This window comes from Phaethon aethereus (genome assembly GCF_964289735.1).
Source record: "Phaethon aethereus genome assembly, chromosome: 16".
Lineage (NCBI taxonomy): Eukaryota > Metazoa > Chordata > Aves > Phaethontiformes > Phaethontidae > Phaethon > Phaethon aethereus.
The window spans coordinates 17,510,213-17,537,695 of NC_138592.1; the positions used below are offsets into that span (position 1 = coordinate 17,510,213).

The window sequence follows — 27,483 nt, forward strand, 5'->3', positions numbered from 1 at the left end:
ATTTTAATTTGAGCATCTGACAGACTTGATTTATGACATTGCTATTTCTTGATGCCATTTTTAATCTATTGAAAATGGTGTGGAAATAAAACATCACCCTTGAAGTAGGCTGTCTGAATATCCGTTGTGCTTTACATCATGAATTTAGACACAGAAGATAAAATCATGGAAGATAAAATCCACAGAAGTCAGTAGAATTGAAAACTTCAGTTTGAATGTGACTTTCCATGTGGCTATTAGATGCATGTCATAGCTGTATGCCACTAGAAAATGGAAATCTTTACTTCGAGCTTCAGAGAAGGAATTCTGGTTTGTTAGGAGAAAAATGGAAGTGAATATTCTTTATTTAAGCAGGAATGTTTAACAACTTGTCTTCATGTTCTTCCTAAGTTCATTATCACATAGAAGACTAGAAGGCATTAATCCAACAAGAATTGTTTTTCCATCTTATTTTTTTAACTTGGCAACCTAAGAAATGTTAAGTCACATCATCTTATTGCCAAAGGACTTCAAGGGAGCCTCTGGAGCATACTTCATTGAAAGAGTGAGGACATTGATTCATTAACAAAGACGCTGTTTTTCCCCAGAACTTCTCTTGAAATGAGCATTAAACTGAGAGAGACTAATCTCTTTAATTTCTAGGACTTTCTTTAATTTCTCAGTCTGGTGAAAAACTGTTACCTTTCAAAATGTGTTTTATGATGCTTAATTTCGTTATTATTCTAGTTCGAGAAAACTTGCTTGGGCTAGTTTTGCCAAAGTTTGTTTTTAAAGCTGGGGAAGGTGTGTGTCGTGGGGGGAAAGTAGAGGGTAGGTTAAAAAAATGGCATCTGTGAATGAAAACATGCAGTAAGCTGGAAGATACAGCATTTTGTAAAAGCAGCCCGATTGCACAACAGAAAATTCTTGTGACTCCTTTTGAAAGTAATGCTTTTTCCCTCCACTTTTATTCTAGCATCCTCTCAACATTTAACACAGAAAAAAAGTTCAGTTGCAACATCAGAAAGTACTGTTCAAAGAACAGGTAAATCTTCCTTTGGAAAAGTGGAATATAGGTGAACTAAACTCTTTATGTTTGTAACTGAAAATGCATTTATTTTAATGCATATTTTAATGGTCACTAATATGCTTGGTAGTTTGGGGGTTGGGTGTTTTTTTATTTATTTGTGCTTTTGGGATTGCTTTTCTTTGTTAGATACATTGTGCTTTAGAAGTCTCCAAAGCCTTGTCGGAGATTCAGTACGATTCAGTCGGAGATTCAAGTAAAACAAATGAAAAAATCACCAAGGCAGTTTTTAGATATTCGGTGATAAGCTGGAGGGACTGAGCTCTTGTGTTTGGGTTTTGAAGTTTTATTAAGAGCAAATAGGGGTTTTTCTTTTATATGGGACACTTATGAAAATATTTTCAAAAGCCATGGGGGGAATGTAAGTTTTAGAGTGGTAATCCTTTTTTTCTGTTCAGCTTTTAATGCACCCTCAGCAGCGTTTCAGGGGTGGAGCCCTGTCAGATGACTTTTTGTTGTTGCCGTCTGTTCTCATGGTGCTTCACCATCAACTCTGTGGTGTTTTAAAAAAGTAATTTCCAAGATGAGTGGGGAAAAAGGGTAGATGTGGACTTGTGCATGGGAAGTGCCACTCTCCATCAATTTGCCATGTCTAATATGATTAGAAGTAGAGTTTTCGGAAAGTAAAAAATATACTAAATTGCTTTCTTTGAACTTCCACTTAAACAGAGATGCTCATGCACCCTGTCGAGTTACATCTGACTCATTGCCCCAGCGCTGATGTGGCTGCACTAGGGAGTTCCTGCTGGGGGGAAGCGCTGACGTTACCGATTTTTACTATTGGCTGTTCTCCCTGTTCAAATTGTGGTAGGAAGAAAAGGAACTCTTTCCTTGTGTTGCTCAGTCTATTTTTCTCTTGTTACCAAGACGCCTGTTTTTCCCAGACAGTGCTATATACAATCCACTGCAGAGTCTGATGTTCCGACAGTACAAATTGTAAGGGGTATCTACCATAAGGGAACAGATATTACCTGTTTTCTTACTTTTTTTACACCTTTATTCCTTGTGCACACTCTAGCAAACTTCAGGTACTAGACTGATCTTTAAGATCATGGTTTTGTGCACTGCTGGCCCCAAGATTGTAGGGTGTTTAAGGGTGAGATGAAGTACACTATAGGCAACGTGACAAAGGAACAGTGAGTTAATACGTTACATTTTAATGGTAATCCCTAAACCACTGGCAGTTTCTCACCAGAGGTGCTGTGTTTACATATAGATACTCCCTCTCAGCAAAGGATCTGGTGACTATGGGGAGAATTAAAAGATTAGAAATCTTATATGATGAAAAGGAGAGCTGTTTATTGTGGTGAAGACTCAAAAGGAAACCTGATCTGTATGTGTAAAATCGCAATGACACAGAGAGAGAGAAAGAAGGCAGGTCAGACCTCTCTTTACATCATCTCCCCGAGAGATTTTTTCCCAATTCAGAAGTATAACTGGGCTTCAGAAAATTACCTTCCTTTGCATTAGAAGATATTGCTGTGAGAGGAGGTTGGGTGAAGGCCAAATTTTACAAGCATGATAGATCCAGGTTAGTATTTTTAAGGTTTAAAATTAATAAAACCTAGAAGTTTTAGAAGTAATAAACTGTCTGAAATGGAAGTTAAAAAAGGACTGTAGCCCTCGTCAGGAAGTCTCTCTACAGCTTTCTTCTGCAGGGTTCCTTTTAACTTTCCTGTGTCTTAGCTGGTGCAAGCCACAATTGGAAAGAGCGCTTGGCTGATGTGGTACTTGGTTTGATACGTTAGCTGGCTTGGCTTTGAGAGAAACGATAGACGAGAGAAGTTCTTCAGACCTGTACATGAGAAAAATGTGAGGTAGTCACGCTTTGTCAGCGGGTGTGTACTTCTACAACAGACTTTAAAATTATCTTTTTCTCTTGTAGAACTTGAAACAAATGCTCCAGTAGTTGCTGGTCAAAGGTAAGGAGACAGCTTGTGTAGATTCAGATAGATGTAGCTGTCATGGGAGGAAGGCCCTTTCTCTTTGCTTCAATCGCACAACTTCTGCTACTGCTTTTCATTTTCTTGTCCATACTCTTTCTGTTCTGCTAAGAAATGGGGCTAGTTGAATGTTTCAAAACATTGCTGAAATGCAGAATGTGAGGTAACTTTTTTCTGAGTCTGTCTTCGTGCTTTGGGCAGTGTTTCCTCTTATCCCTTCGGGCCTGAATGTTTCACATCCTGGAAGGGTCTTGATGGTTCCACTGTTGGATATTTTCTGAAAACAAATCAAAACTAAAACCCCCAGAGCTGTCATGTGAATTTTTATTTGCTGAAAGTAAATCTTTCTAAAGGTTGTTGTTCTTCTGCCTTCGTGACTCTTTTCTCCAGATTTCCTCCTGTGTTTGCTTGTTGACACTTTGCTGAAACCTAATAGGAAAGCCAGGTAGAAACTTCATCTTGTTCCAGTTAAGACATTCAGTAATTAAAAGATCAAATTTCAAATGGTTGTGTTCTGTCAGAAGAAAATATGGTTTACAGGATCTATTTCTGTTAGATTCTAAACGCACCAGGCTCTTAAACTCAGTCTAGGCAGCTGTAATGACAGACCTTCGTAAGGTTTTTGGATAACCGTGCTGGCGCAACTGGCCGGGTTTTTGATGCTGCCCTCGTCAGCGGAGCGATCCCCTAAGCCAGGGCAAGAGGTGCCATTCACTCATTTGGTTCGTCACAAAATGAGGCAGTGTCTCCTTCTGCCAGGGAGGTAACGCAATACACTTTCTCAGATCAGGAATGACTCTGAATTGAATATTTAACTATATTTACCTGCATGTGCATTGGGATCTTTCTAGTTGTACCAAAGATGAACTGAAATTTCACGACAAGTTCTTTTTAGGGTAGATTTTTTCTAAAAAGCTGAAGGTGCAACACTTGGCAGGTGAGCAGGTTCTCCAAATGAAGTGTCCTTGCATGACTGATCTCCGAACTCATTCAGCACATCAAATTACTGCAGGTGCATTTCTGTTTGGATTTTTCTGGACTGGTGCTTTTCTGAGCAAGACTGGAAAAGAAGGGAAGTTTTCAGGCAAACTGAATCTAGCGATGGCTGATACCACAGCAGTCAGCTTTGAGCTCTGGGAGTTAAAACGCCACACGGTACAAACCTTAGAGGAACCTTGCAACCTACAAAGCACTAGAAATATTTTTACTTGGGCCAACTTAATTTCCTCCGATAAAAGGAGAGAAGTGATGTGTTGGTTCCTACGAGACAATCCAAGCTATGGAATCTGTAAAAATTATCTGTAATAACTGAACTTCAGCTGGTGATGCCTGTTTGCCTACCTGCAGGCATCCTCTGAAGTAGGTGGCTGTTGTTTCAGCTGCCCAGGTTACTCAGCAGAAGACCTGTTTGTGACCTGCTTGGGAGATTCGGTTTGTAGGTTGCCCGTAATACTGACTTGCGGGGAAATAGATTTCGGTGTGTATTTTGTGTCTGAGACAATCCACGTGCTTCCATATTCTCCTCTACTGTGTGTTTTCTTGCTTGAGAATGTTTGTCACTCCTTTCATTGACAAACTGTGTTTTATTTCAGATATCTGTTACTTAAAACTATGAGAATTTGTAGTGGTTTTTCCTGTCAAAGCAGGGCTTCCTCTGAAACAGTGACATTTAGTGGAACCTCTGTAACGCACAGGTCTGCTCTGGGTGTTTTCAGTCAGTTCTCTGATTAAGGCAGCCTTTCTTGAAATCTTGCAAGTATCACCCAAAGGGCATGAAATGAGTTTTCTTTCTCATTTTCTATTATCAGCAGAATGATTTATTTGATTAATTACTTACCTTTGAATTCATAGGAGATAAGTTTAGCTTAATCTTCAGAAACAATTTAGTCATCAGAAATTGTCTGGCATTAATGCATTAAGGGAAAAACACCCAAATCTCAGGATGAGTTTACAGGGTTAAGAGTGATAAAATAAAAAGACTTTAATTATAAAATGTAGCGCTCCATTTATTGTCTCAGTGACAAGAAACATGGATTTCCACACTACCTAAAATTATTTTTTTTTATAACAGAAAAAGCTTTCTGTTATAAAAAAAAAAGATTTTAACTTCAAGCTTCAAAGCTTGAAGAAAATTCTAAATAAACCTTAAGCTTTTTAATATGTGAAGAAATCACTTGGATCAATGGAGTGACTCTTTTTAGTGAAAACAAAAGCTGGCATACTCGCTGGAGAGTTCATAATTCCTCCTTATGTTCATCTGCAATTTCAACTCTGTATTCCCATATCGTAGCAGTCTCTAATGTAACTTGTTTGCTTTTCCTAGACTTCAGTAATGGTGGCACCTGTGGAAAACAGAGCAGACAATTTATAATGCATCTAATTTCTTGGGCTTCTAATGTTGAAAATATTCTCTTTGAGGACTTCTCAATTCTGTATCCTCTGATAATTTTTAATAGAAATGGACTATACTCTGGCTTACTCAGGTCATTCTTCATCTGATAAAACTTCTGGTATCTCTAGCATTTCATATCTTCAGTGCTAATAGTCCGGAACTGGTACCTGTGTCGGTCCATCCTCCAGCTTGTCTGAGTTGCATAGGAAAACATAATTCTTCTTACACTTCATCAGAAATATTTTGTCCCACTTTATTAGTAATGAGACAAAAGAGAATTGTGAAAAGTCTAAAACTCCAAATAGAAGAAATTCAAGAACAGAGGATTCTGCCGCTTCACAGGAAACTGTAGAGAACGGACAACGCAAGAGGTCCTCCAGACCAGCATCTGCATCCAGCACTGCAAAAGGTAAAATGCACAGCCATCATATCTCTGGAGAGGGCGGGAAGTAACATACTTCCCCAAATAATAATCCTTTCAATAACTGGCTCATAACAATGGTTTACAGCTTGTAAACGTTGTGTGCTTTTAACTCTAGTTTCAACGATTTAGACACAGGTTGGTGTTGAAGTGTTTACCGACATCTGTACTGGCAGTAAATCTTGTATGAATTTCCCATTGTTAAATTTGTGGAACTGGTTTTCTGCAGTACTCATCGACTTAGTGTTCAGCAAGCTTGCCTAGTTGAAGTTGAATTCTCTTGGCAGGAATGTGTTGCCATTAAAAGGACTGTACTCAAGTAAAAAAACTGACTTTTTTTTTTCCCCCTGAAGCCTGAAAGACACAAGACAAATGCTTAAGTCTTCCCAAGTGCACGATAAGCTCTTGTGAAGCCAAATGCTGTGGTTCAGGCACGCTCAGAACGCTGCCTGGATGGCAGCCTGGAGCATCGAGGGGTGCTGTGTGCTAGCACACAGAGCCTCAGCTGTTCTTTCCAAGAACATGTGAAATCCTGAAGTTACAGATATTAACCCATGGCATTAGCAGTTGCTGACATGCCTTATTTCTACACAGGTTACAATCTTTAACAAGGTATGCAGCATTTGTGTGATAACACACGGTCATTACCAGAATGCACGGTTCACGGTGCCATTCTGCATTTCAGAAGCTAACTGTGTCAGCTCCTTATGTTTAAGGGTCAGAAAAATTCTGGTGGACAAAAGTTGCGTGAGAGGGTAGAGGGAGACCGTCAAGAGGCAACATTCGACCAATATTTTAAAAGTTAACATACAGAACAAAGAGGTATTAATATAAAATTATTATAAAAGGAAGTCAAGTTGAATTCAGCAACCATTTTCCATACTGAAGATACTAAAGTTTGATGGTAAGAATATTTGCATTTTAAGAGTTTCAGAGAAGACTTCCAGTTATATGTAACTGTGCAATAACTCTAAAAGATTACATGAAGGGACCTATATGTTCTGCACTTTTGTGGCTGCTGAATTTAATTAAATTCACTTCTTGTGGCAGGATTGTGCAGAAGAATCTAAGTCTGTATTGTAAAAATAAATTATCTTTAATGATTGTGAAGAAAAGTTTGAAAAATGTGAAGCCAATGTAAAATCGATTTGGTGATACCTTCCTGAATTTGAGGGGATCTGAAACGTATGACCTGCCCCACACACTGTAATGAATAAACCTAAAGATGACAACCAGTGGCAAGTCAAATTCTGAAAATTTGGGAACATGAAAGTACCTCAATTTTAAATAATACCAGAACTCACTTAGGGGTTTTGTACCGACTGTATTATTCGTTTACCTCTGTAAGTAAAATCATTGTTTTTAAAACATGCATCTGAAACTGCCGCAGTATCTATGGGTTTTGCTTGTAAACCGTGTAGTGCCCTGGGCTTTGGTTACGTTATCTCCCAGTGAGCAACTGCCTCCTTCAAGCTGTAGAGAAAATGAGCAAAACAAGACTCTCTTGTGGAAGAGAACAGGCTGGAGGACTAGTGAGGTAGCTGAAGAAGTGCGACGAGGTTTGCCACTTGTGCCTACGCTGTTCTACATGTTTATTAGTGAATCATAGCTTAAGAAAGGATGTTTGTTTTGTATGCTCCTGGGCTCCTCTTAGACATCTCCGGTTGCGTTATCGGTGTCCTGAGAAACTCGCTGATCTATGTTAAAGAGGGGGTGGGGCTGGGAGGAGCTACCTTTTGAGATAGAGGCCGATTGAGGTCATTATAAAAATGGCAATTAGGAAAAACTGAAATATAGCCGGGAGAGAGAAGCAGACTTTGACCAGTTCATGTAAGAATTCCCTTGCTAGGCGTCAGGAAGGAGGAGCAGACGGGTAACTGGAAGAGAAGAGGACAGACTGAAAGGCAGCCCTTGTCCATACGTACACGGCACGCTTCAGTGTGCAGGTTTTGAGTAGAAGCAGGTGAGGGAGATGCTGGTGATGCTCACAAGATGCTGGTGATGCTCACAAGGGACTGGGACAGGTACTGAGCACTGCTGACCGCTGGCCCATTCGTTCTCCCAAGCGCAGGGACTTCAGCGGCAGCAGGGATGGCTACAGCCAACGCTGCTGCTGACCAAGCTACCAAAAAGTAGCGTTGCTGCTTGGAGGGAGCTGCAGTGACTGGAGGTCGTGCCTGTTAAGATCTTTCACTTCTGAAAACTGGTACTGTATTGGTATTTTCATTTTTTGGAGTACCTTTCCAGCAAGGGCTGTTTCAGTGTTTACTGTAGCTACAAGTTTGTTAAATTTTGAACTGTTGATTTTTATTTTTTTTTAATACAACGTTTAACAGCCATGGAGTTGTACGGTTGCTTTTCTAGTTTTAGATGTCTTGGAAATGTTTTCCCTTTTGACTCTTAAAATACACACAGCTCTAATAGCTTTTGGAAAGTATTGTACGTAGCCAAAGATACATTGCCAACGTTTAAAATCACATTTTTAAAAAATCTAAAGATGCAAATACACTTGGTCCGTACTCTTTTCTTCTTTTTTGTTTTGAAATGGAAACTTAGTGCCTTGGTAAGTGCACTGAAAATGTCATATGCTTTCACTGTAGCTTCTGCAAGCGCTTCTGCTATATAGTATTTTGTATCTTTCTGCATAAGCTGTTTTTCTGTGAGTCATAGTGTACACTGAAGAGACGACTTTTCTAATGACCTGACTTTCCAAGGACTCAGACAACTAGATTCTTAACTTGCATGACAGGCTCCAGAATACCTTCCTAAGTTTCTTTATAACACCGTCTCCATGATGCTTGGGGCTGCCTGAGCAGTTTGTGCCCGGCGCTGTATGGCTGTTTCACGGAGACTTCCTTCTGTGGTACGGCTTGAGCAAGTTGTGGCATGTGGGGACCTAAAGTTAAAGAACAGTTAAAAATAGACGACTCCTGTTTTTAAGGCCGTTATATTAGGACTTCATAAATGTTAAACTCACAACACTCGGAAATAGTGTCCGAACAGAAGCAAGGGGGAACGTTGTGTTGTGTCGCTGCTGACGGCTGTCGTCAGGGCAGAGGGTCCATTTGTGTCACGTCTTGCGAAGAGTCAGTCCCGGTTCCGTGGAAATCCTGGTCTTCAGAGGTTTTCCACGCTGGTGTGATTTCGGAAAAATAAAAGGGCAATCTGTGCACCTCTGGTGAATGGCTTACCGACTTCGTATCCATGCTTTTTTTCTTCTCTTAATTTCAGAAACGAGTGCCAGTGCAATGCAGTCAAAAAGAAGAAAATCCAAGTAAATTACTGCATGGAAACATGAAACTTGTAAATGAGTGTGAATTTACCAATAGCAATTTTGAGCTGTGATTTTTCTTTTTTAAATAAAATTCTGTACAGTAAGTCATTTTAATATTATACTGTTCCCAGTAAATGATTTTTTTTTCTAAAAAACAGATAAATAGATAATAAAAACTGGGTTCTTCTAAAACCCCCTGGATTTACAAAGCGAAGTCCAGGGTTAGCACATTAGGTTAATGTGTTTGTATGAAATGGAAGGGGAGGGGAAGACAATTGTAAATTTATTTGTTTCCACTTTTCATAAACAAATTAGAATACAGGGTTGTCATTTTTAGGTATTAAAATAATGTATTGTGCTGTTGTTTAAGTACTGTATGTGAATAGCAGTAAGAGGGTTTATAAACAAACCTGATCTTGTTTGGAAATGTAAATAATTTTATTATATAGTAGATCTGATGTATTTGTTGTAGAAATGGACCAGTGAAACAAAAAAAAAAAAAAATTTAAGGGTTTGTATAATGTGGAATCCCTCATGCTCTAAATAAATGTTATTGTCCTATAATTTGGGTTGTATTATTATTAGCAGCACCAGCAGCATCATTCCAAATGGGAAGACTGAAGGGATTATTTAGAGCTCCGGGCCTGCAAGCTCCTTATATGGAGCTTTAGAAAGGAATTTGTTTAACCACAAACGAATTAACTGATGCAGCTGTTCCTGCAAAGCAGGAAACAAACCACACAGAGGCCCCTCTGCCACCCTCGGGGTGCGCGCAGCGAGTCCGTAGCGAGGAGACCCCGAAGACGGCACTCCCCACACATACAGCTTCTCGGCAGGAAAACACAGCAGACGAAAATGCTGGATTAAATGGTTTGAAGGCCGTCTGAAATGGGGTAGCCTGAAGTATATTTATCTGGATAACTACGCTGCCGTCAGCGGGGGCTGGTTTGTGTGCTGCCGTGGAAAGTGGGTCAGCCCCTGTGTTCCAGGAAGCTCCCACGGTGGGAAGCCGAGAAGCCGCTCTGTCGGATTGCTTGTTGCTTTGTGCACAAATAGATACTTTTACCTTTTTTCTTTTCTTCCATGATTTAAAAAATATATTTGTGTCTATTAAATATGAATTGTCATTAAATATATGTTGTCACTTTTTAGAATGACGTAAATTACCTATTTGTGCACAAGGTAATAGACGCTGAGCGAGGCTAATGAATGTCTCTGGTCCTCACTATCGGAGTTTGGGTGTTCTGTGTCTTTCGTGTGGGAAGAGCCAGCTGTCGGCACAGGAACGCCGCCTCCCTCCGCGCCCCCAGAGCCCCCGTTCCCTGAAACCCCCGCTCTCCCCCAGGTGCTCACGCTGCTCTTGCTTTACGGGTGGGAGGGTGGTATGAAGCTGGTTTCCACAAAAAGTATCTACTCCTTTAGGATTATAGATCCATACATGCACATTTATTTGCACGTATTATCTTCGCTGTGCACTCACACACACATGAGCACCGTCGATAGGAAGCAGTTTCTGAACTGGCTCATTTTTACTCCTTCCATCCTCCACGTTGCATTTCTTAACCCTCATCTTCAGTTCACAAAATTGGTTTTATTCCACGCATCGGCTTGTGCGAAGGACAAGGCGGGATCACCCCACGCTCATCAGAAGACTTTGGTGGGGTGGGGGAGGCCCCGCTGTGGTGGTGTTGTTTGATGTCCTACCCACTGGGTCTCCCCGAAACGCGAGGGGCGAGTGCGCAGGTAACCTGGCGTCCACCCTGCCCCGGGCTTGTCCTCGCCACTGCTACTGCTGCTCAGGTCGGGTGGGAGGTTTTGGAGAATGAGGAGCTGGGCAAAGTCCACAAAACTGGAAGGTCATCTTCACAGGCAAGGTCCATGTATCAGTGAATGAGGGGAAGGGACGGGGAGCACTCGGGGTTGCAGAAAATGCCACGCTGGAGGCAGCAGACGCGCTTCGGGACAGGGTCACCATTTACAGGGACGTGGACCTCGGGAAAGGACAAATGCAAGATCCTATGCATGGGAAGCAGCTCTGCAGTCAGAGGCCTCCAGGAGAGGAAGCTAAGCCCGGCTTAATGCAAGCGAGATGGGCTGCTGTACCAGGCTGTGCTAGCAGAGGTGTAGCCAGCGGGGAAGGGAAGGGATGGTTCCCCTTGGCACCACATCTGGAGTATTTCCACCACCCCTACCCCCATAGACACACAAGAAAGAAGTTGGTAGCATAGAGGGGACACAATAGAGGGCCACCGAGATGGCCAGGGGCTGGGAACACCTGGTCAAAGAGGAGAGATTGAGGGAGATGGGCTTCATCACCCTTTCAGGTACTGGAGAAGATGGAGCCAGGTGCTTATGAAGGTGCGTGCTGAGAGGAGGGGACACCACTAGAATGAACGGAAAGAGAGGAGGTTCTGGCTGGATAGAACAGAAGATTCTCCCTGGGGACATCTGGGCACTGGACCAGGGCTCAGAGAGGTGGCGGGATCTCTCTCTTTGGAGATATTCAAGAATCGGCTGGACAAAGCCCTGTACAACGTGGTCTGAATTCGGTATTTACCCTGCTGTGAGCAGGTTGGACTGAGGACCTCCTGAGGTCCACCCCAGCCCGCATGACCCCGTGCTTTGTCTCCCGTGTCTGAATTTGGTTCTCCCATGAGAAGGTTTATCAAAGCTTGCTCTTACCTATTTTTTCATTCCCGATATCTAACCTAACAACTCCTTGAAGTGCTGCTCCCGGGCAGCTGAGGGACAGTGGGTGTAACACCCAGAGCACCCCTTGGCTTTGCTCTGCTGGAGGAGCTGGCGCAGCCACTGGGCTGCTCCCCTTGGAAAGCCCCATCCCACCCCTGCTCCAAAGCAGGTTGCTTATGGCCACGTCCACTCTCATTTTGGGCATTTCCAAGGATGGAGACTCTTCAACCTCACTGGACAACCTGCACCTGTGGTCAGCCACCCTTGCAGTAAAAAAGTGTTTCACAGAATCACAGAATCATTAAGGTTGGAAAAGACCTTTAAGATCATCGAGTCCAACCATCAACCCAACGCCACCATGCCCACTAAAACATGTCCCGAAGTGCCACGTCCACATGTTTTTTGAACACTTCCAGTGACGGTGAGTCCACCACCTCCCTGGGCAGCCTGTGCCAATGCTTGACCACTCTCTCCATAAAGAAATCTTTCCCAATATCCAATCTAAACCTCCCCTGGCACAACTTGAGGCCATTTCCTCTTGTTCTAACTCTGGTTACTTGGGAGAAGAGACCAACCCCCACCTCACCACAACTCCCTTGCAGGTAGTTGTAGAGAGCCATGAGGGCTCCCCTCAGCCTCCTCTTCTCCAGACTGAACACCCCCAGTTCCCTCAGCCGCTCCTCATCAGACTTGTGCTCCAGACCCCTCCCCAGCTTCGCTGCCCTTCTCTGGACACACTCCAGCACCTCAACGTCCTTCTTGTGGTGAGGGGCCCAAAACTGAACACAGTATTCGAGGTGCGGCCTCACCAGTGCCGAGTACAGGGGCACAGTCACTTCCCTACTCAAATTTCCTTATGTTTAAGTGGAATTTCTTTTCTTTCTGACCTCAGTTTGTGCCTCTCATCCTGCCCCTGGGCTGAGAAGAGTCCAGCTCCATCTTCTGTACTCCCCCCCTCAGGTATCTGCACACATGGATGGGATCCCCCCGAGCCTTCTCCCGCAGGCTGAGCCGTCCCAGCTCTCAGCCCCTCCTCATCGGTCGGGTGCTCCAAGCCCTTAATCATCTTAGAGGCCTCTCTCTGCCTTTCAGTTGTAAGGTGGGTGGTAAGAACGTTTCAGGCTGTTGTGTGGAGGAACGGCTGACGCTGTAGAGATCGGCTGATGTGGGACTCATCTTTCTCAGGGCAACCAGCATCTGCTTTAGCCCTTGCAACTGCTACTGAGTTTTAGGGTTTGGTAATGGGGAGGGAAAAAAAATCCCCTCCCCTGTGCGTCCTTGTCTTCAAAGGGGTCTTTTTTCTATTGGCTTGTCTCTGATAGTTATGGCATCGACTTTTAAAAGCTTATTCTAAAAACCAAAGCTTTCTGCAAATGGGTTTAATTGCTGGCTTTAGAGGAATGCACATAAAATAGTTTAAATTTTTTTTATTATTTCTTGTGGTTTTTTCTTTATATTAGATTTTTTTTTCAGTCAAAAGACAGCATTACAGCCGAACAACCAAAACCAGGTTACATACACACAGGCACACTACATAATGTATTCCAGGCAGTCGTGTCCTTCAGTCTGTTGACACACGGCAAATGTTTAAACAACGTCCTACGAGAAGTAGACACCCTTTCTCTACTAACTTTGCTTACACCGATTTAACATGTAACACACAAAAAGGACATATTTTGTTAGCTTTGAGTTTCGGACAAGGTTTCAGTCCTACAGCACAGGTGATGTAGAAAAATGTGGGGCTTTTTTTTCCCACTTCTCAAAATCCCGGTGTGGAAGTTGTCCCATGGTTGTAAGGCATTGAGCGGAGCACGGAGAACTACTGCGCGGGCATCTGCTGGCTGGCGCGGGTCCTCTGCAGCCCAACCAGGTCAACCCGGGGCGGTGGTGGGCGCGGGGCCGCCAGCCGGGGAGGGTAACGTTCTCCAACGCATTTTAGGGAAGGCTTAAGGCAGCCTTTTCCAACCAAATAGCACTTTCTCTTAGAAGGAAACACCGGCTATTGAACACGCCGACTGTCCTGGCGAAGCGCTAGTGCTCGTTCTGCCGCTGCTGCTCGCTCTCCACATACAAACCAGTGAGGAACTGGGGTTTAGGCTGAGCTTTTCAAAGCTGCCTAAGAGATTTAGCATCCAAAATGCTAAACGCTTTTTAGCTAAAATTAAAAAAAAAAAAATTCTAAATGCTTTTTAGGGCATTAATTCTGTTAGACTTCTCTGAAAATCCCAGCATCCACTTTTAAAACAACATAGAAACACAGAAATATCGAAAACTGACTCCCCAGTCATCTCTTGCATAGGACTTTTAACTATAGTTCACTGATTTATTCAAGTTCTGCAGTTGTGTTAAAAAAAAGATGACAAACCATGAAAAATGGTGAAAGGCACATGTAGTCAGTCCAGCATGGAGACGGATAATGCATGTGGATGAGTTTTACAAGCAGAATACTTAGGGTTGATACATACAAATCAAATGTTGCAGTGCTCAGTGGCTCTGTATGGATATATTTATGATACAAGAGAAAATATTACTATTTTACCATTATGCCTTGTGCTGTTCCCTCAGGCCTAGATTTCCCAAAGCATAATTGTGTCAATGCAAAGCCGTGGATAAGATTTCAGTGAGACTTGGGCATAGCTGCTCCCGGCTTCCCTGACGTGGATCCACAAGGTGAACGTGAAAGAGTGGAGAAACTTTAGGGTCCTCTGTGCAACCCATTTTTAAGCTACTCTTAACAATTTACTGTGCTGGTTTCCCCCCCATTTGCAAGGAATAAAATCTCTCCCTCCGCCCCCGGTGATAAAATACGATCGGAGTGGGATTTTTGTGGTTAGCTGTAACAGAGCCAAAGCTTCGCGGCAGCGTTTCCATGCTCTGGGGCACGTGGCAGCATCCTTCTAACGGAGCTTTGCATTTGCGCTGGAAAAGGGACCTCCCCAACCAGCCCAGGAGGTGTTAGCTCAGAGTGAGTGTAAGGGGGACACACCCGTGTGTCACCTCTCTGTAAAAAAGAATTTTAAAAAGGACCACACATAAAAGCCATCTTCGTTATTAAACGGAGCTGCTCATCTTCGTCATCCTCGCCCTTGTAAGGGAAGAGCTGTGGGTTCAGTTAGTGACACGGGTCTCTTTTAAGAAGCAGAAATAAAGGCCGTTTGATGACGCATCGATGAGCGGCATGAAACCAGAGGCCATGGGGAGACCTCCTGCCCAAGCCGCGTCTGGTTGCCCGGAGCCCGTGGCTGACGAGCGCTCCCACCACTGGCATCCCAGAGTCAAGCGGGGAAGAAGGCAGCATCTCCGTCGGGTTTGAGGATGCCTCTCGCCAAAAGAGGGTCTTGCCAACCACGCAAAGCCTCTCCCACCGCTTCATCCAGCTTCTGCAGCCACATTCGTGTGGCCTGTGACAGCCGCTCTGGCCATGTTAATGGGACGAGGACTGAGCCCTTGAGGACGCTGCGAAATTATTCATGGCTTTGATGTTGTATTGAGCAGATCTGAGAGAAACGGGCGGAGGAGGAAAGCTCCACCTTGAAGAAGGCAAGCCCTGAGGCGGTCAGCCCCGTTGAAGGCCCTTTAATGTCCTCGGCTGCTCTGACGGTGGGAGCCGCTGCGATGGAGAGGCTGCCAGCGTGGTGGGCGCCTGTCCTGGGGCTCCAGTCCCTGCAAGCGGCTGTGCTGAGGTCACACAGTCCTGTGCTGGACGAAGGTGGGGGGGGAAGCGCTGAGGACGAGGGTGGGGGCACGCTGGGGTGCCGGCGCGTCCCCCCTGCCACCAGCAGCTATTCCCGAGTGCAGGCAGCGACGGAGCCGCAGCAAAACTGGAGGGACACCTGCGGCCCCGGCAGGAAGAGCGGCTGCTGGCAGCCCCCGGTGGCTAAGGAGTGCCCGTGGCACCAGCCAGACGTGGGTGGCTTCTTGTCTTAAACCCAGACACTCAGGGAAGACTCGGGGACTGCCATCGCCCCATGCCCAGCACAGGGGAGCGGGGCTCGGCGCTGCTTTCTGGCAGGCAGCAACAGGCAGATGCCGACAACCATTTTTCTTGACTCGAGGTGTCCTATCGCTTTTTCCTGGCTGTTTTCTAATTATTATATGGTTTAATCTTTGGGGATTGGCTTGTTTTTCAATAAATTCACCTGAAATTTAATTTCCACTTTATGCAGGGCGCTGGAGCTGGTACTTATCCCCCACAGGAGTGATTGCAAAGCTGTGTGACTCAAGTCTGGAACCTCACTGGAGTATTTTTTCATCTTTTTTTGTTCTGACTGGTATGACAAGACATCTAGTGGGGTTTTTTCCCCGCATTGGGACTGGATGTAAGAGGAAAAGGTATCAGTAAGACGTAAATGTAAAATCATCTATTGATTAGAAACATGCCTAAAGGAAGAATGAGGATTCCCACAGCGGTGATCTTTGGGATGAGCCATGCATTTATGTTATCCATGATGAAAAAGAAACGCTGAATCCCATGGAAAGAACCATTTTCCTTCCAGATGGAGCTTTTACAGCAGAGATTTTTGGAAAGCACATTTGTGAGTGCAAGTTTCAGAGCACCGGGTGACAAGGGCTTTTGCCCCACCTCCCCTGGCAGGTCCCCCCAGCCTTGCAGTGCGGGCGACAGCCAAAATTTGGTGAAAGGACTTTGTGGCGGCTGACGCGGCTGCCGGCAAGGTGTCCTGCACGCGCCGTGGCCACCAGCCTGCCCCGGCACGGCGCAGCAAGCAGAGCGGGGAGCCGCCCAGGGCGGCGGGTGGCGCGGGGGTACGCCGGTTCAGACGCGTCCTGGCGCGATCTGGCTCTCGTCTGCAGAGGTGGCACCTCTCCGGGAGGGCTGTCCCCTCCCGTCTTGCCCCGATGGCTGGGGCAGCCTCGCCACTCGCTTCAGGGGGTTCATCCGCCGCAGTGCGATGGAGCCAGGCTGCCCTGCCCCGTACCGAAAGAGGGCAACCGAGATGGAAACCTCTCGTGCCTTGCTCGGAGAATATCCCCTGCACCACGGGGGCTTTCAGCGGTGGAAAGGATCTTTCCACCACAGGGGTCCGCTGCCTCCACAAGCTCCAGGCGGTGCCGCCGGCGCTGCCCCGGCCTGCCCGCAGCATCCCGACGCCCCCCAGCCCGCCCGTCCACGCCCGCTCCTCGCTGCCATACCAGCGCGGGGCTGGGAAGCGGCCGCCGGGGCTGGGGTGAGCGGCTGGCTCTGGCCCCGGCAGCCATGGCTGCGGCACTGCCGCGCTGCCCAGGCAAAGCTGGTGCTCGCTGAGCCGAGGTTTGCCCAGGTCTCTCCACCAGGGAATTGTTCCTTTTTTAGTTTTGTTTTCATTGCAAGAAATACAAAAGTTCCCTCCCACAGATCTGCCTGTCACCTGCATCAGCACTTCTCCACGTGATTGCTCCGACGGCTTCCCCTTCTGATCCCGGGGGTGCGGCGGGAGCCAGACCAGCTGAGGCCGACGCCGAAAGCACAGCTCTGCTTTGCTTCCCAAATCCCGGGGGGCTCATGGCTTAAAATCCGTACCCGGCTGTTCGCAAACAAGCCCAAGGAGGGACCAGCCGCGTCCCCGCAGTCAAACCCTGCAGGTCTTCCATGGCGCGGCCTCTCCCCGACACGTGCTGCCGAAGGCTCCAGCCACACCCCTGCAGCATCCTCCGGGACCGCGCCACCGAAGGCCTCACAACCAGAAACAAAACCCCACATCCGAACAGAGAAGCCCGGAAAAAACACAGTTCTAAAGACCCCAGCGTATTTGTTTGTCCCTGAGTCCATGCTGTAGCTTCCCCCCGCACAAGTAGAGCAAAGCAAGCCTCATCCCGGCCGCTCCCGCAGGGCACCAGCCCAAGGGCCTCCCCGCCAGCCAGCGCCGCGTTTGCCTCACCCTCCCATCGGGAGCATCACGCAGCTGGTCGCAAATTGAACCTACTGGGTGCAAAAAAAGCCCCCGACGACCCCAGAAAAAACTAAAGCCCGCACCCCAAAACAACCTACCGAACACCCACATAGTGTTGTGAAATATCTACACGTGCACACGTGTGCACACAGAGGAGAAGTTCTAAGTTTTGAAGCACCTTTCATTTGTTTTAAGATTCGAGGAGACTCGCAACCGCAGTGTAAAGGGGTTTTCTTGCTCTGGCAACACTGGGCAGGAGATTTGGTATCAGGCCAGGTCTGGCGCTCACCGCTGGGCAGGACAGGCGCATTGCAGGGCTTCCGCGAAGCCGAGCTGGAAACAGACCTTCGCCGCAGCGAAGTCACACTGGTGGATCGACAGTCGCCTTGCAGGGGTCAACGGGTGGTCAGCAGACGTTAATACGCGAGCAAGTGTGAAAACGACAGGGAGGGGGACTGCAGGAGCCGTACGCGCTGCGGGAAGCGTGCCCCATTGACCTGCGGGATGCAGGGACTCTGGATTAACCTCTTCATGAAAACATTATTAATAATTTATTAATCCTTTATAAACATACTCTTGATATAAAGTGTGATAATAGTTCTGCTTCATGTCCTGTGCTGGCTGGGCACAGCATGATGAGAGGTGTCTCAGACTGGCACGGAAAGAAAAAAGGAAAAGAAAAGAGTTTGCATTCGCTTCTGAAAACCAGGACGGAGTAACAGCATCAGCCATTTGAAACGGGCGCCGGGAGCCGGCGCTGACACCACGGCTGCGCCGAGCCCCCCAGGAACACGGCCCAGGGCTATGGACGAGCGAGACACAGAGGAGGATTTTGATGAGGGGCTTCTCCTACCGGGGTACCGTTTGCAGCCAGACGGGTGGGCACGGGAGGGCCTGGCAGGTGAGACATGGCAGGACCCGCCCCGGGGCCACGGCTCGCAGCCAGCCTCGCCGCCCTCCGGCCCCTCCTGCCCTGGAAGCGGCAGCGGGGCGGCGGTGTCGCAGCCAGCCTCCGACTGCGGCAGTGCTCCGCAGGGGCTGGCGGCATCTCGGATGCGCAGGAGGAGAACTTAAAATGGAGAATGGGCTGGGAGGCAGGACATTGCTTGGCTTGTCCGCTTCTTGATGCATACTTGGGCTAGAGAGAAAATGCTTCCTCTAACGCCATTGCCCGGTGGCCACAGGGCACATCGTCCAGCCGCACAGGAGGAGCGGCACGGGGAAGGCAGCGCCTCATCGGACACCCACGGGACACCCGCCAGCGCGGGCTCAGCCCCTGCTTGTCCTCACAAGCACCTGAGCCGGCATCCCTACAAAAGCCATGCGCCCGGCTCTCACCAGGCATCACTTCAGGGAAAAAAAAAAAGGCATTTAATGTGAAGCTCAGGAAGCCAAAGGATGTAAACATTCCTCTCGAGTCAAGGAGTTGTCAGTCTCTTCACCAAGAAGACACCAGAGGTGAAATGGGGTGATCTCGAGCTCGGCGGCCAGGGACGGCGATTGTGGCAAGGCCAAAGGAGCGGGAGGCAACGCCGGGTTCCCAAGCCCACTCTTTCTCTGCTGATAAACCACTGGCTGTGAAAAATCAGCTCCGGTGCCACCACGCTTACCAGAAAGGCTGAAAAAGCAGCAGATCACACCAGTGTGGGAGGTGCAGAATACAGCCCGGTGTCTCCACCGGCGCGGTAAGCCAGTGCCACGCTCACCCCCGTGGATGTATCACATCATTCAAGGGAGGAGGGCACTGGGTCTCAGGAGGACTTGAAACAAGAAACTAGCCTGGAAGAATGGAAAGACGGGAACGAGATAGTTGACATTGGGTTTTTTGTCATTTCTGTGCTTTTGGGAACGCCGTCTCATCGGAGCAAAAGATAAATGCTGCAGGTGAGCATCACCAGCCGGCTCCCCCGCGGTCCCAGGCACAGAGCAGGGTGGCTGGTGCTCCTAAGAAGGTTTGTTTTGGTTTTAATCTCATTTAAAAATTCATAAATATCAGCTGTCCGAGGTTGGGCTTACCACGATTCCTTCAACCCAGGTCCCAAGCTGATACTGAGAGATATAGCATGGTGCATGGAAGAAACTCTTGTAAAATCAGCTTTTTTTGTGGGGGTGGCTGGGGGTATTTCTTGTCGCAGAGGGTGGGAAGCCAGGCTGTGAGCTGGCCACAAGCAGGATGCGACGGGGCACGGGGCGCAAAACCAGTCCCTGCAGGGAGGGAGCTGAGGGGGGACCAGCAAGTTTCTGCTGGGTTTGGAGCCATCCCAGCCGGTGCTGGAGCTGGTGAAAAGGCTGGACCGCGTCCTTCGAGAGGCAGAACGAGCCCATCATGGGGAGGGGAGGGATTTGCATTAAAAATCAGCGCTGCTCACAATGGAGTTTGGCCCTTCACGGGAAAGGATGCCATTTTTAGTGGGGGAAGAAGGCGTTCCCGTTGCGGCTCCTCGGCAGCAACCCTCTGGCCTGGCCCCGCTGGCCGGGGCCGCCCCAGCCTGTTCCTTTGCAGCTGCTCCCAGTCCACCTGTGCCCTTACTTCAGCCTTTTCCTGCCAGCCTCCTCTTCGGCATCCCTTCACCACCAGCTTCGACGTGCTTGTGCCACCACCTCGGGGAAGCTGCGCGGCTCCCTGCCTCCGCGCCCCGCCCGGGGGCTAGCGCCGGGCAGCCGATGCTCCTGGGCTTAAACGGTGCCTCTTCCAAGTCTACGGGTGTAGAGACACACACACACACACACACACACACACACACACACGTATGTACTTTACGTAGGTATATAGGTGCAGCGTGGGCAGATGAGTGGCTCCAGGAGGAGGGGGCTCGCTCGGGCGAGGCAGCCAGCCGCTCGGCGGGACCACCAGGCACGGGGGTGCTGCTGCTGGCCCCGGGCTGGCCCCCCCTCCTGGCGCGGCAGCCACGGGCTCCGGCGAGGCGCTGGGACGGTGCTTTGTTTCCTGAGATTGCTTTTAAGGTTGTCTTTAAAAAAACACCACGAGGCACCATGAGTCGCCCGGCTGACCCTGCCACGAAGGTTTCCACCAGCTCTTCCCCATGACAAGCCTCTTCCGTGGGGATTTTGTCTTATCGCAGTAAAAACGTAATGAAGAAATCAAGGAGGGAGAGAGGCGTTTGCTGGTTTTGGGGGGAGGAAGCATTATTTAGTGTCGTCGATGAGATTTTCCTAAAAGTCCCAAATCTTGTCGCTTCGTTGCTCTTTCCACTTCCGCTCGGTGTCTCTGCTTGTGACATCCCAGTCTGGCTATACGTGGAGTCATGACGTCATGAAGAAAGGCACTGATGTCACAGGCTCGTCAGGACAAAGAGGCTTCGCCGCGGATTTTGGAAACGGGTGATTTCACTGGGAATACCGATTTCCCGCGTGAAGGCTGGCGTGGCTGCAAGGGCGGGGAAGGGGGAGCTGCAGGGGCTGCCGGTGCGGCCGGCGACGGGGGCGAAGGGCGAGGGGAGCAGCGGAGGGCGGGGGGAGGAAGACGAGGAGTGGGGGGGGCTGGGCATGCAGGTGTGCGGGGGAAGCGGAGTGAAACCGCAGCCCAGCGTCACCGGTGTCCGTGGGGGCCGGCGCTCCCTGGGGCGGCTGGCGCAGGGGCAGGGGCCTCCCTCCGCCGGGGGAGCGGCGGCGGGGGAGTGGCGGCCCGGCGAGGTCAGTAGTTGCAGTGGCGCTGGCCGGGCTGGTGGACGAAGGTCCCGGCGTGCTGCTTGGCGTGGCGCAGCGGGCGCTGGTGGGCCCGGTTCTGCCGCTGCAGCGCCTTCTGGCTGAGCCAGTGCTTCTCCGCCAGCTGCTTGGCCCGCTGCACCCGCCGCACCTGCCCGACCTTCTCCAAGATGGCAGCCTTCACCGAGAGGGACCGGCTGTGGTGCGGCACGTGTCGCTCCAGCCGGGGCTCCGGCACCTCCCTGCAGAGAAAGGGGCCATCAGTGGCCGCCGGCCCCCGGCCCCCACCACCCGGGCAAGAAGGGGACCGAGGTCTCCAACCCCCCCAGGATGGGCCCGGGCTCCTCCCGCCCCAGCAGCCTGCCGAGCCGCGGCACAGGCGGGCTCTGGGACACCCGGGATAAATTCAGACACCGCCGGGAACGGGGCCATCCCCACAGGGGCGAAGCCCCTCAGCCCAGGGGAGGGGAGCCAAGCCCCATCCCATTTCCATCCCGCTTGTGACCCGTTTGGTCTCCTGCCCCGTTTCGAGCTCCCTCCGGCCCCCTTCCTGCGCCCTCCAGCGCTGAGGTTCCTCTGAAGCCCTTGGGATCGAGCCGTGGCCCTCAGGGAGACTTTGCAAGGAGAGAAGCCCTGGAAGGAACGGTGTCCCCAGCCCCGGGTGGAGGCTCACCCCAAACTCTTGTGCGGCGGGTAAATAACCACGCTGCGGCACGGGGGACGCTGCCTCCTCCCCGGCCCCGGTGAGGGGATCCGGGGGATGATGCTGGAGGGCTGGGGCTGGGGGCAGCGGGGATGCTGCGGCACAGTGGGACCCGGGGCTCGGCCGGCGGCAGCTCTGCGTGTGCGCATGGCCAGGGCTTTCCCGGTGCCACGGGGCAGCGGAGGGCAGCCATGGGGAGAGGGCAGAGCTCCCCAGTGCCTGCAGCAAGGCTGTGGCCCCACGGCAGGAGGGTGGGGGCTCCAGCCCACAGATCCTGGGGGGGGAGAGGGCAGTGCGGCCATTTGGGGCATTTCTGTTTAATCTTCCCCCCCACCCCGGCTAAGATGGACTTTGGGGCGGGGAGAAACGTCCGCATCCACGGCTGGTGGCATCCCGCTCCCCCACGGCGGCGGGACACCCCTGTGCCGGGCCCGTACGGAGCCAAGAGAGGGATCGGGGGGGCTGCAGCACCCCCCTGCCTGAGGGAGCCAGGTGCCTTGGAGGGGCTGTGCCCAAAGGCCACCTTGTCCCCTTAGGTTTGCCTGGCTTGCGCTGTACCCGTGCAAAACCCCATGTTGAAGCCCCGCCTGGCAAACGCCCCTGGAAGGGCGGTGGGGTGACAGGCGGCCGCGCCAGGAGACCCTGCTGGGGCAGGGGGGGCGGACGCAGCCTCTCCCGCCGCAGCCCAGTGGCACCCATGGCCGTCTCAACATGGCGCTGAGATCCCCTTAGGCAGAGTGTTTCAGGACACAGAGGCTGCCATCCTTGCGTGGCGCCGGCCAGGTCACCCTGCCCGGTGTGCAGGGTGCTCCCTGAGCGGGATGTGGGGACACCGAGGTCCCCTACAGCCCCACTCCGTCCGTGGGCAGCCTGGGCAAAACGCTCCCGGGCATACACGGTGATTTGGGATGCCGGGACTGACCGTCCACCCCGGTCCCCCAGCGGGTGCTGGGGCCAGCAGCCCCCGGAGAGCACCCCTATGCCAACACTCACCCGGCGGCATCGTCCTCGGGGCCCTCCACGTCCACCTCGAGGGTGCTGGTGACGTAGACAGACATGCTGGGGTGCTCGATGAGCAGGTCCTCCATGGGGCTGCTCCCCACGCCGTCGGGGCCGGGCCCCTCTGCAGTAAAACAGGGGGGAGGGGTGACAAACCAACTCTCGTCCATCAAGCAGGGACCGGCCGGGGCCGGGGAAGCGGCTGGCAGTGGTGGCGGACCGGGGGGTGCCGGGCGGGATCGCGCCGAGCGCCCAGTACCGCCAGCACCCACTCGCCGGGCTGTGCCGGGGCGGGCACGGCTGCCTGGGGGTGGCGGGGGTGCAGAGCCATGCGGGGCGCAGCAGGGACACACACACATACCATGTACAGTGGGGAGGGGAGGGGGGAGAGAAAGGGGCATCGTTAGTGCAAGAGACACCCCACCACCATCATCACTGCTAGAGACAGGCACGGCGTCAACGGGACCTCGTGGGGAGGGAGACGCCAGCGGTGCCCCGCACCGCACCCCAACCAGCACCCTCCGCATCGGGGCGGCTGCCGGTGCTGCGGGGTCTGGCTTTGCTAAGCCAGCACGCAATGGAAACGGTTCTGGTCAGGCAGTTCAACCAAAAAATGCAGGAAAACAGCCGGGTTTACCGCAGTGGGTTTTTTTTCCCCTCTCAAAATGAAGGAAGAAATTCAGCCGCAAAGAAACGCTGCTTTTGCCTGTTCTTACGGCACCCGAGCCACACTGCGCCGCTCCGGAGGAACGCCAGCCCGCCTGCGGTTGCAAACGCCGCCCGGTGCTTTGCAAACATTGAGATCAAGCACACACAGAGGAAAAAAACAGTTCACACCTTTTTTCTGGAAGAAATCAGGGGAATAAATTCTTCAGCCAAGGTTTTCGCTGCACCTTCAGCTTCAGTCCATTAGAGGCTAAGTTTTGGGTGGTTGAGCCAGGAGCTGCCACCCCACACCCCGCGGACACCCCCAGCCTTCCTCGCTTTCCTTTCCTCACCTCCGCCTGGCAAAAGCACTTGGGCTGGTGCTTTATGTGCCCGTGCTCAGAATTACTGGTTGTGTTATGGGAAGGGAGCCCGTGCCTAATGTCGGGCTCATCGGGATGCCCAGACCCGCTCCCAGCCTCATCGGGGGGCTTTGAGGGAACTGGTCCCAGGGCGGTTTCGGTGCAGTACCTATGTGGGCACGTGTGACCCTGTGGCTGGGTGAGGCTGCAGGAGAAATCAGAGGTGAACATGTTCTTGCGGTGGAGGAATACAGCACATGAAGCGTGGGGCCGATGTTCGCCACCCGGCACGTCACCGGCTCCCCCCGCAGACGATGCCCCAGCCCCGGGCTTAGGGCAGGCCACAATTAGCCTTGTGAACATGAGAGTGTCTTTCTTCAGGTCAGTGCATATCCAGTTATTAATAGTTGTTGGCGTGCCGGCCGGGAGATTGTTTCTCAGCCCGGGGACGGCCATCGAGCCCTGCCGGAACGCTCCCGGTCCGGCAGTGCTCCCGCAACGGGGGGCTGCGGGTGCGGGGAGCAGGGGACCCAGTGCAGCTGAACCCTGCCCCAGCCGTTCACGGCTACCTGTCCCCATCCATTGCCAAGGTGCGTTCTGATGTCACAAGGAGTATTTCGTGGTCCCCAAATCCCTGGGTGACCTACAGCTGTATCACTCAGCACCGGGAAATGCCCTTTGCGCCCTCCCTGGATGCTGAGCGGAGCCAGGCTGGGTGTTGGGGCATCTGAAACGCTCCTGGGAGGTCTGGTTCACTTGGATGCATTTTGCAACATGTGGGTCAAAGACGTGGCTGAGAGGGAACAAATTCGGAGGCTTGTTAGCCTGCCCCGCTGCTGGGAGGGAGCCAGACCGTGAGGTGCTTCCCAGCCACCGTGGCTCAAAGGTGAAGGAGGGGGGCTGGAGCCAGCGGGTTTAGTTTTTAACGTGCTTTGCATAACTCCAGCCTCAGAAATAGGGCTGAAATAAATAGGTCCCTGACCGGCCGGGGAATGCTATGGGAAAAGGCAGCGGCGGTGCCAGTGGGGATTAGCAGTGGGGTGGCAGGTCCCAGGCAGACACACTGCTGAAAGCCGGCTCTGCACCGACAGCCTGGCCGCTTGATTGGAAAAAACGTGGGAGCCTGTTGCATCAAAGTCATCCCTGGGTCCCCGCTGAGCCGGCTGCAGTCCCAGACCCAGGGGATCAGGGCACAGCCCAGCATTTCTGTGTCTGGGGAAACTCCTGGCTCCTCCTGGCACGCTTTGGGCGTGCTGCAGCCACTGCCAGCTGGCCCCAACACGTGGCAGCTGCTGCACGTTGCTCCAGGGACCTCCTCATGACCAGCCCCCTCCCATATCACCGCTGTGACCCCCCCGGACAGTCACCAGAGAGCCCAGAGGACGGGGAATCCCCCATGGCTGCCCGTGCCCATGCCACCCATCCACCTCCACCAGCTCCCCATAGTGCTCCCACCAGGCACGGGGCTGTCCCTGTCCCCCATCCCAGGCTTGTCCATGCTCAGGTCCCCTCTCCAGCTCACTGCATGGGGGGAAAACCCTAACGAACAACTTGCATCATGAAAACGAGCTCTGCTCGGTGCACGGACAGGCAGGGAGCATCTGCTTGGAGGACAGATGCCTGCAAGAGGGAAGACAAAACCCTGCTCCTAAACCGGCAGGATACATTTGTGATCCCCTGGGCTGGGGCACCACAACTAACCAGAGGCTGCGAAAGCAGACCGCGGCCACTGAGGAGGTCCCGCACAGGCTGGCTTGTTTGGCTAAGGTCGCTGCTCGATTGCAAGCAAATTATAATTGCAGTTGGTTGAGTCATCAACCCTACAATAGCAACGCCAAGGTCTTAATGGAGCTGGAGAGGCTCTGGGCACACAAGGAGTTTGCCCCGCCTGGTTGGTGTCAAACAGGGCTCCAGGGGGTTGTCACCGTCCCCGGGAACAGGGAACCCTTGAGGGATCTGGAGGTACCTTGCGCCAAACAGCCCTTGTCCGAGTGCTGTTGGCACAGGCACCGGGAACGAGTTGGGAAGATAAGCCCCTTGGAGTTGAGATTTGCTCCCCAACGGACTGAAATGACCCAAGCACGGCCAGATCGCCGGCTGGGACAGGCAGGCATCGCCGCCGCCGCCAGCCCTCGCCTGGGGAAAACCCCGGCCCCCCACCAGCACCCAGCACTGGCGCTTCCCCCAGGGAAATGGGCTCCTGGTTTGCTTTCGGCAGCGGCGCTGTGGGGAGCGGCCGAGCCCAGCTCCTCCAGGCTGCCCACGGCACAGCTTAGCGGAGGCCACGGCACTGCCGCCGCTCGTGGGCAGACAGCCCGCGTGGGCTGGGGTCCCCCAGCAAGCCCCCGTCGGGCAGGATCGCACCGAAACCCTGAGTGACCAGTGCCGCTGCTGCTGCGCCCACGCTGGTGGAAAGTCGGGAACCACCACTGGGAAAGGGAAAAAGGAAGGAGCAGGTTGGGGGCTGCTGGAGGACCACAGGGCTGGGCACTGCCGGTGGGGGGGCGGGCAGGGGAGGAGGGATGAAGGGCAGAGACGATCACGCTCATCTGTTGTCAACTCAAGGGGTTTGCCCAGCTCCAGCGAGACAAGGTGCAGCCGAGGCTGCGGGAAACCAGTCCTCCCTGCTTTTCTCACCTGCAAGATCAATGATGAGCCAGCCATCCTCCTCCTCCTCCTCCTCGACAAAGGGTTTGGGCTCCTCCAGGCCTTCCGGCGTGTTGCTGTCACTGAAGAAGAGGCTGGTGAGACGCTGAAACATGGTGGGGAGCGGTGCAGCGAGATGGACGGTGTTAGAGCTACTGCTGAGCACCGGCTTCCAGGTGAGGAGATGGGCGTGATGGGCAGGGAGGGAAAAAACAGCACTCGAGGTCTCAGTGGCGGCGGAGATTCTTTGCTGCTAGCAAAAGCGTAGCCGAGTTAAATGGTGTGTAGTGCTGTTCTGAGGTTCTTCACTTGGCTTCAGTGCAACGGCCTGTAAAAGGGAAAGAAAAAGGAGTAATGCATTGGGACTGGTTGGCGGCGTGGCCCTCCTGCTTCCCGGGGGCTCAGGCGGGCCGGAGGGGACGGCGAAACAGCGGCTCTGGCACTAGGTCTGTGCCGTGGGCTGCTGGCATCTCCAAGGGCATCACACACCAGGTCTGAAAGCAGCAGTGAAGGCTGTGTGCCTGCGCCCTGCGGCCCCCCGCCTGCACCGAGCCCCACATCACGTCCCCTTCCTCACGGGCAGCGTGTCCGGGGGGGTCCATCTGCCGGAGCTGGCGGGGGCTGAACCAAACACTGTCCCCAGGTCAGGCTGGGACCTGCCTCCCCTGGCACCGAACGGGCACCGAGGGTGGCTGGCGGCACCACGCTGCGTGGGAAGGGCAGGGCGAAGGGTGTGATGCTGCTGTCCTTTCCGAGGACCGGTGGCACGAGCCATCCCTAACACCCA

The 27,483-nt window shown here is 51.6% G+C and overlaps 2 protein-coding genes across 2 annotated transcripts in view; one reads left to right on the forward strand and one right to left on the reverse strand.

The window, feature by feature from the left end:
- NCOA6 (nuclear receptor coactivator 6) overlaps positions 1 to 9,100 on the forward strand; it is a gene marked incomplete at its 3' end in the record, with an annotated part of 34,492 nt that extends 25,392 nt beyond the window's left edge. The window contains exons 10-13 of the mRNA XM_082007227.1: positions 956 to 1,024; positions 2,952 to 2,988; positions 5,662 to 5,810; positions 9,054 to 9,100. Coding sequence (XP_081863353.1) covers positions 956 to 1,024; positions 2,952 to 2,988; positions 5,662 to 5,810; positions 9,054 to 9,100 — 302 coding nt within the window. The remainder of the gene's footprint in view (positions 1 to 955; positions 1,025 to 2,951; positions 2,989 to 5,661; positions 5,811 to 9,053) is intronic.
- Positions 9,101 to 20,932: 11,832 nt separating this feature from the next.
- TP53INP2 (tumor protein p53 inducible nuclear protein 2) lies at positions 20,933 to 26,811 on the reverse strand (the record flags this gene model as incomplete). The annotated part of the gene is made up of 3 exons (XM_082007058.1): positions 20,933 to 21,583; positions 23,038 to 23,167; positions 26,688 to 26,811. 3 exons carry the CDS (start codon positions 26,809 to 26,811, stop codon positions 21,331 to 21,333), a joined length of 507 nt encoding a protein of 168 aa, XP_081863184.1. The 3' UTR covers positions 20,933 to 21,330.
- Between the last annotated feature and the right edge of the window lie 672 nt (positions 26,812 to 27,483).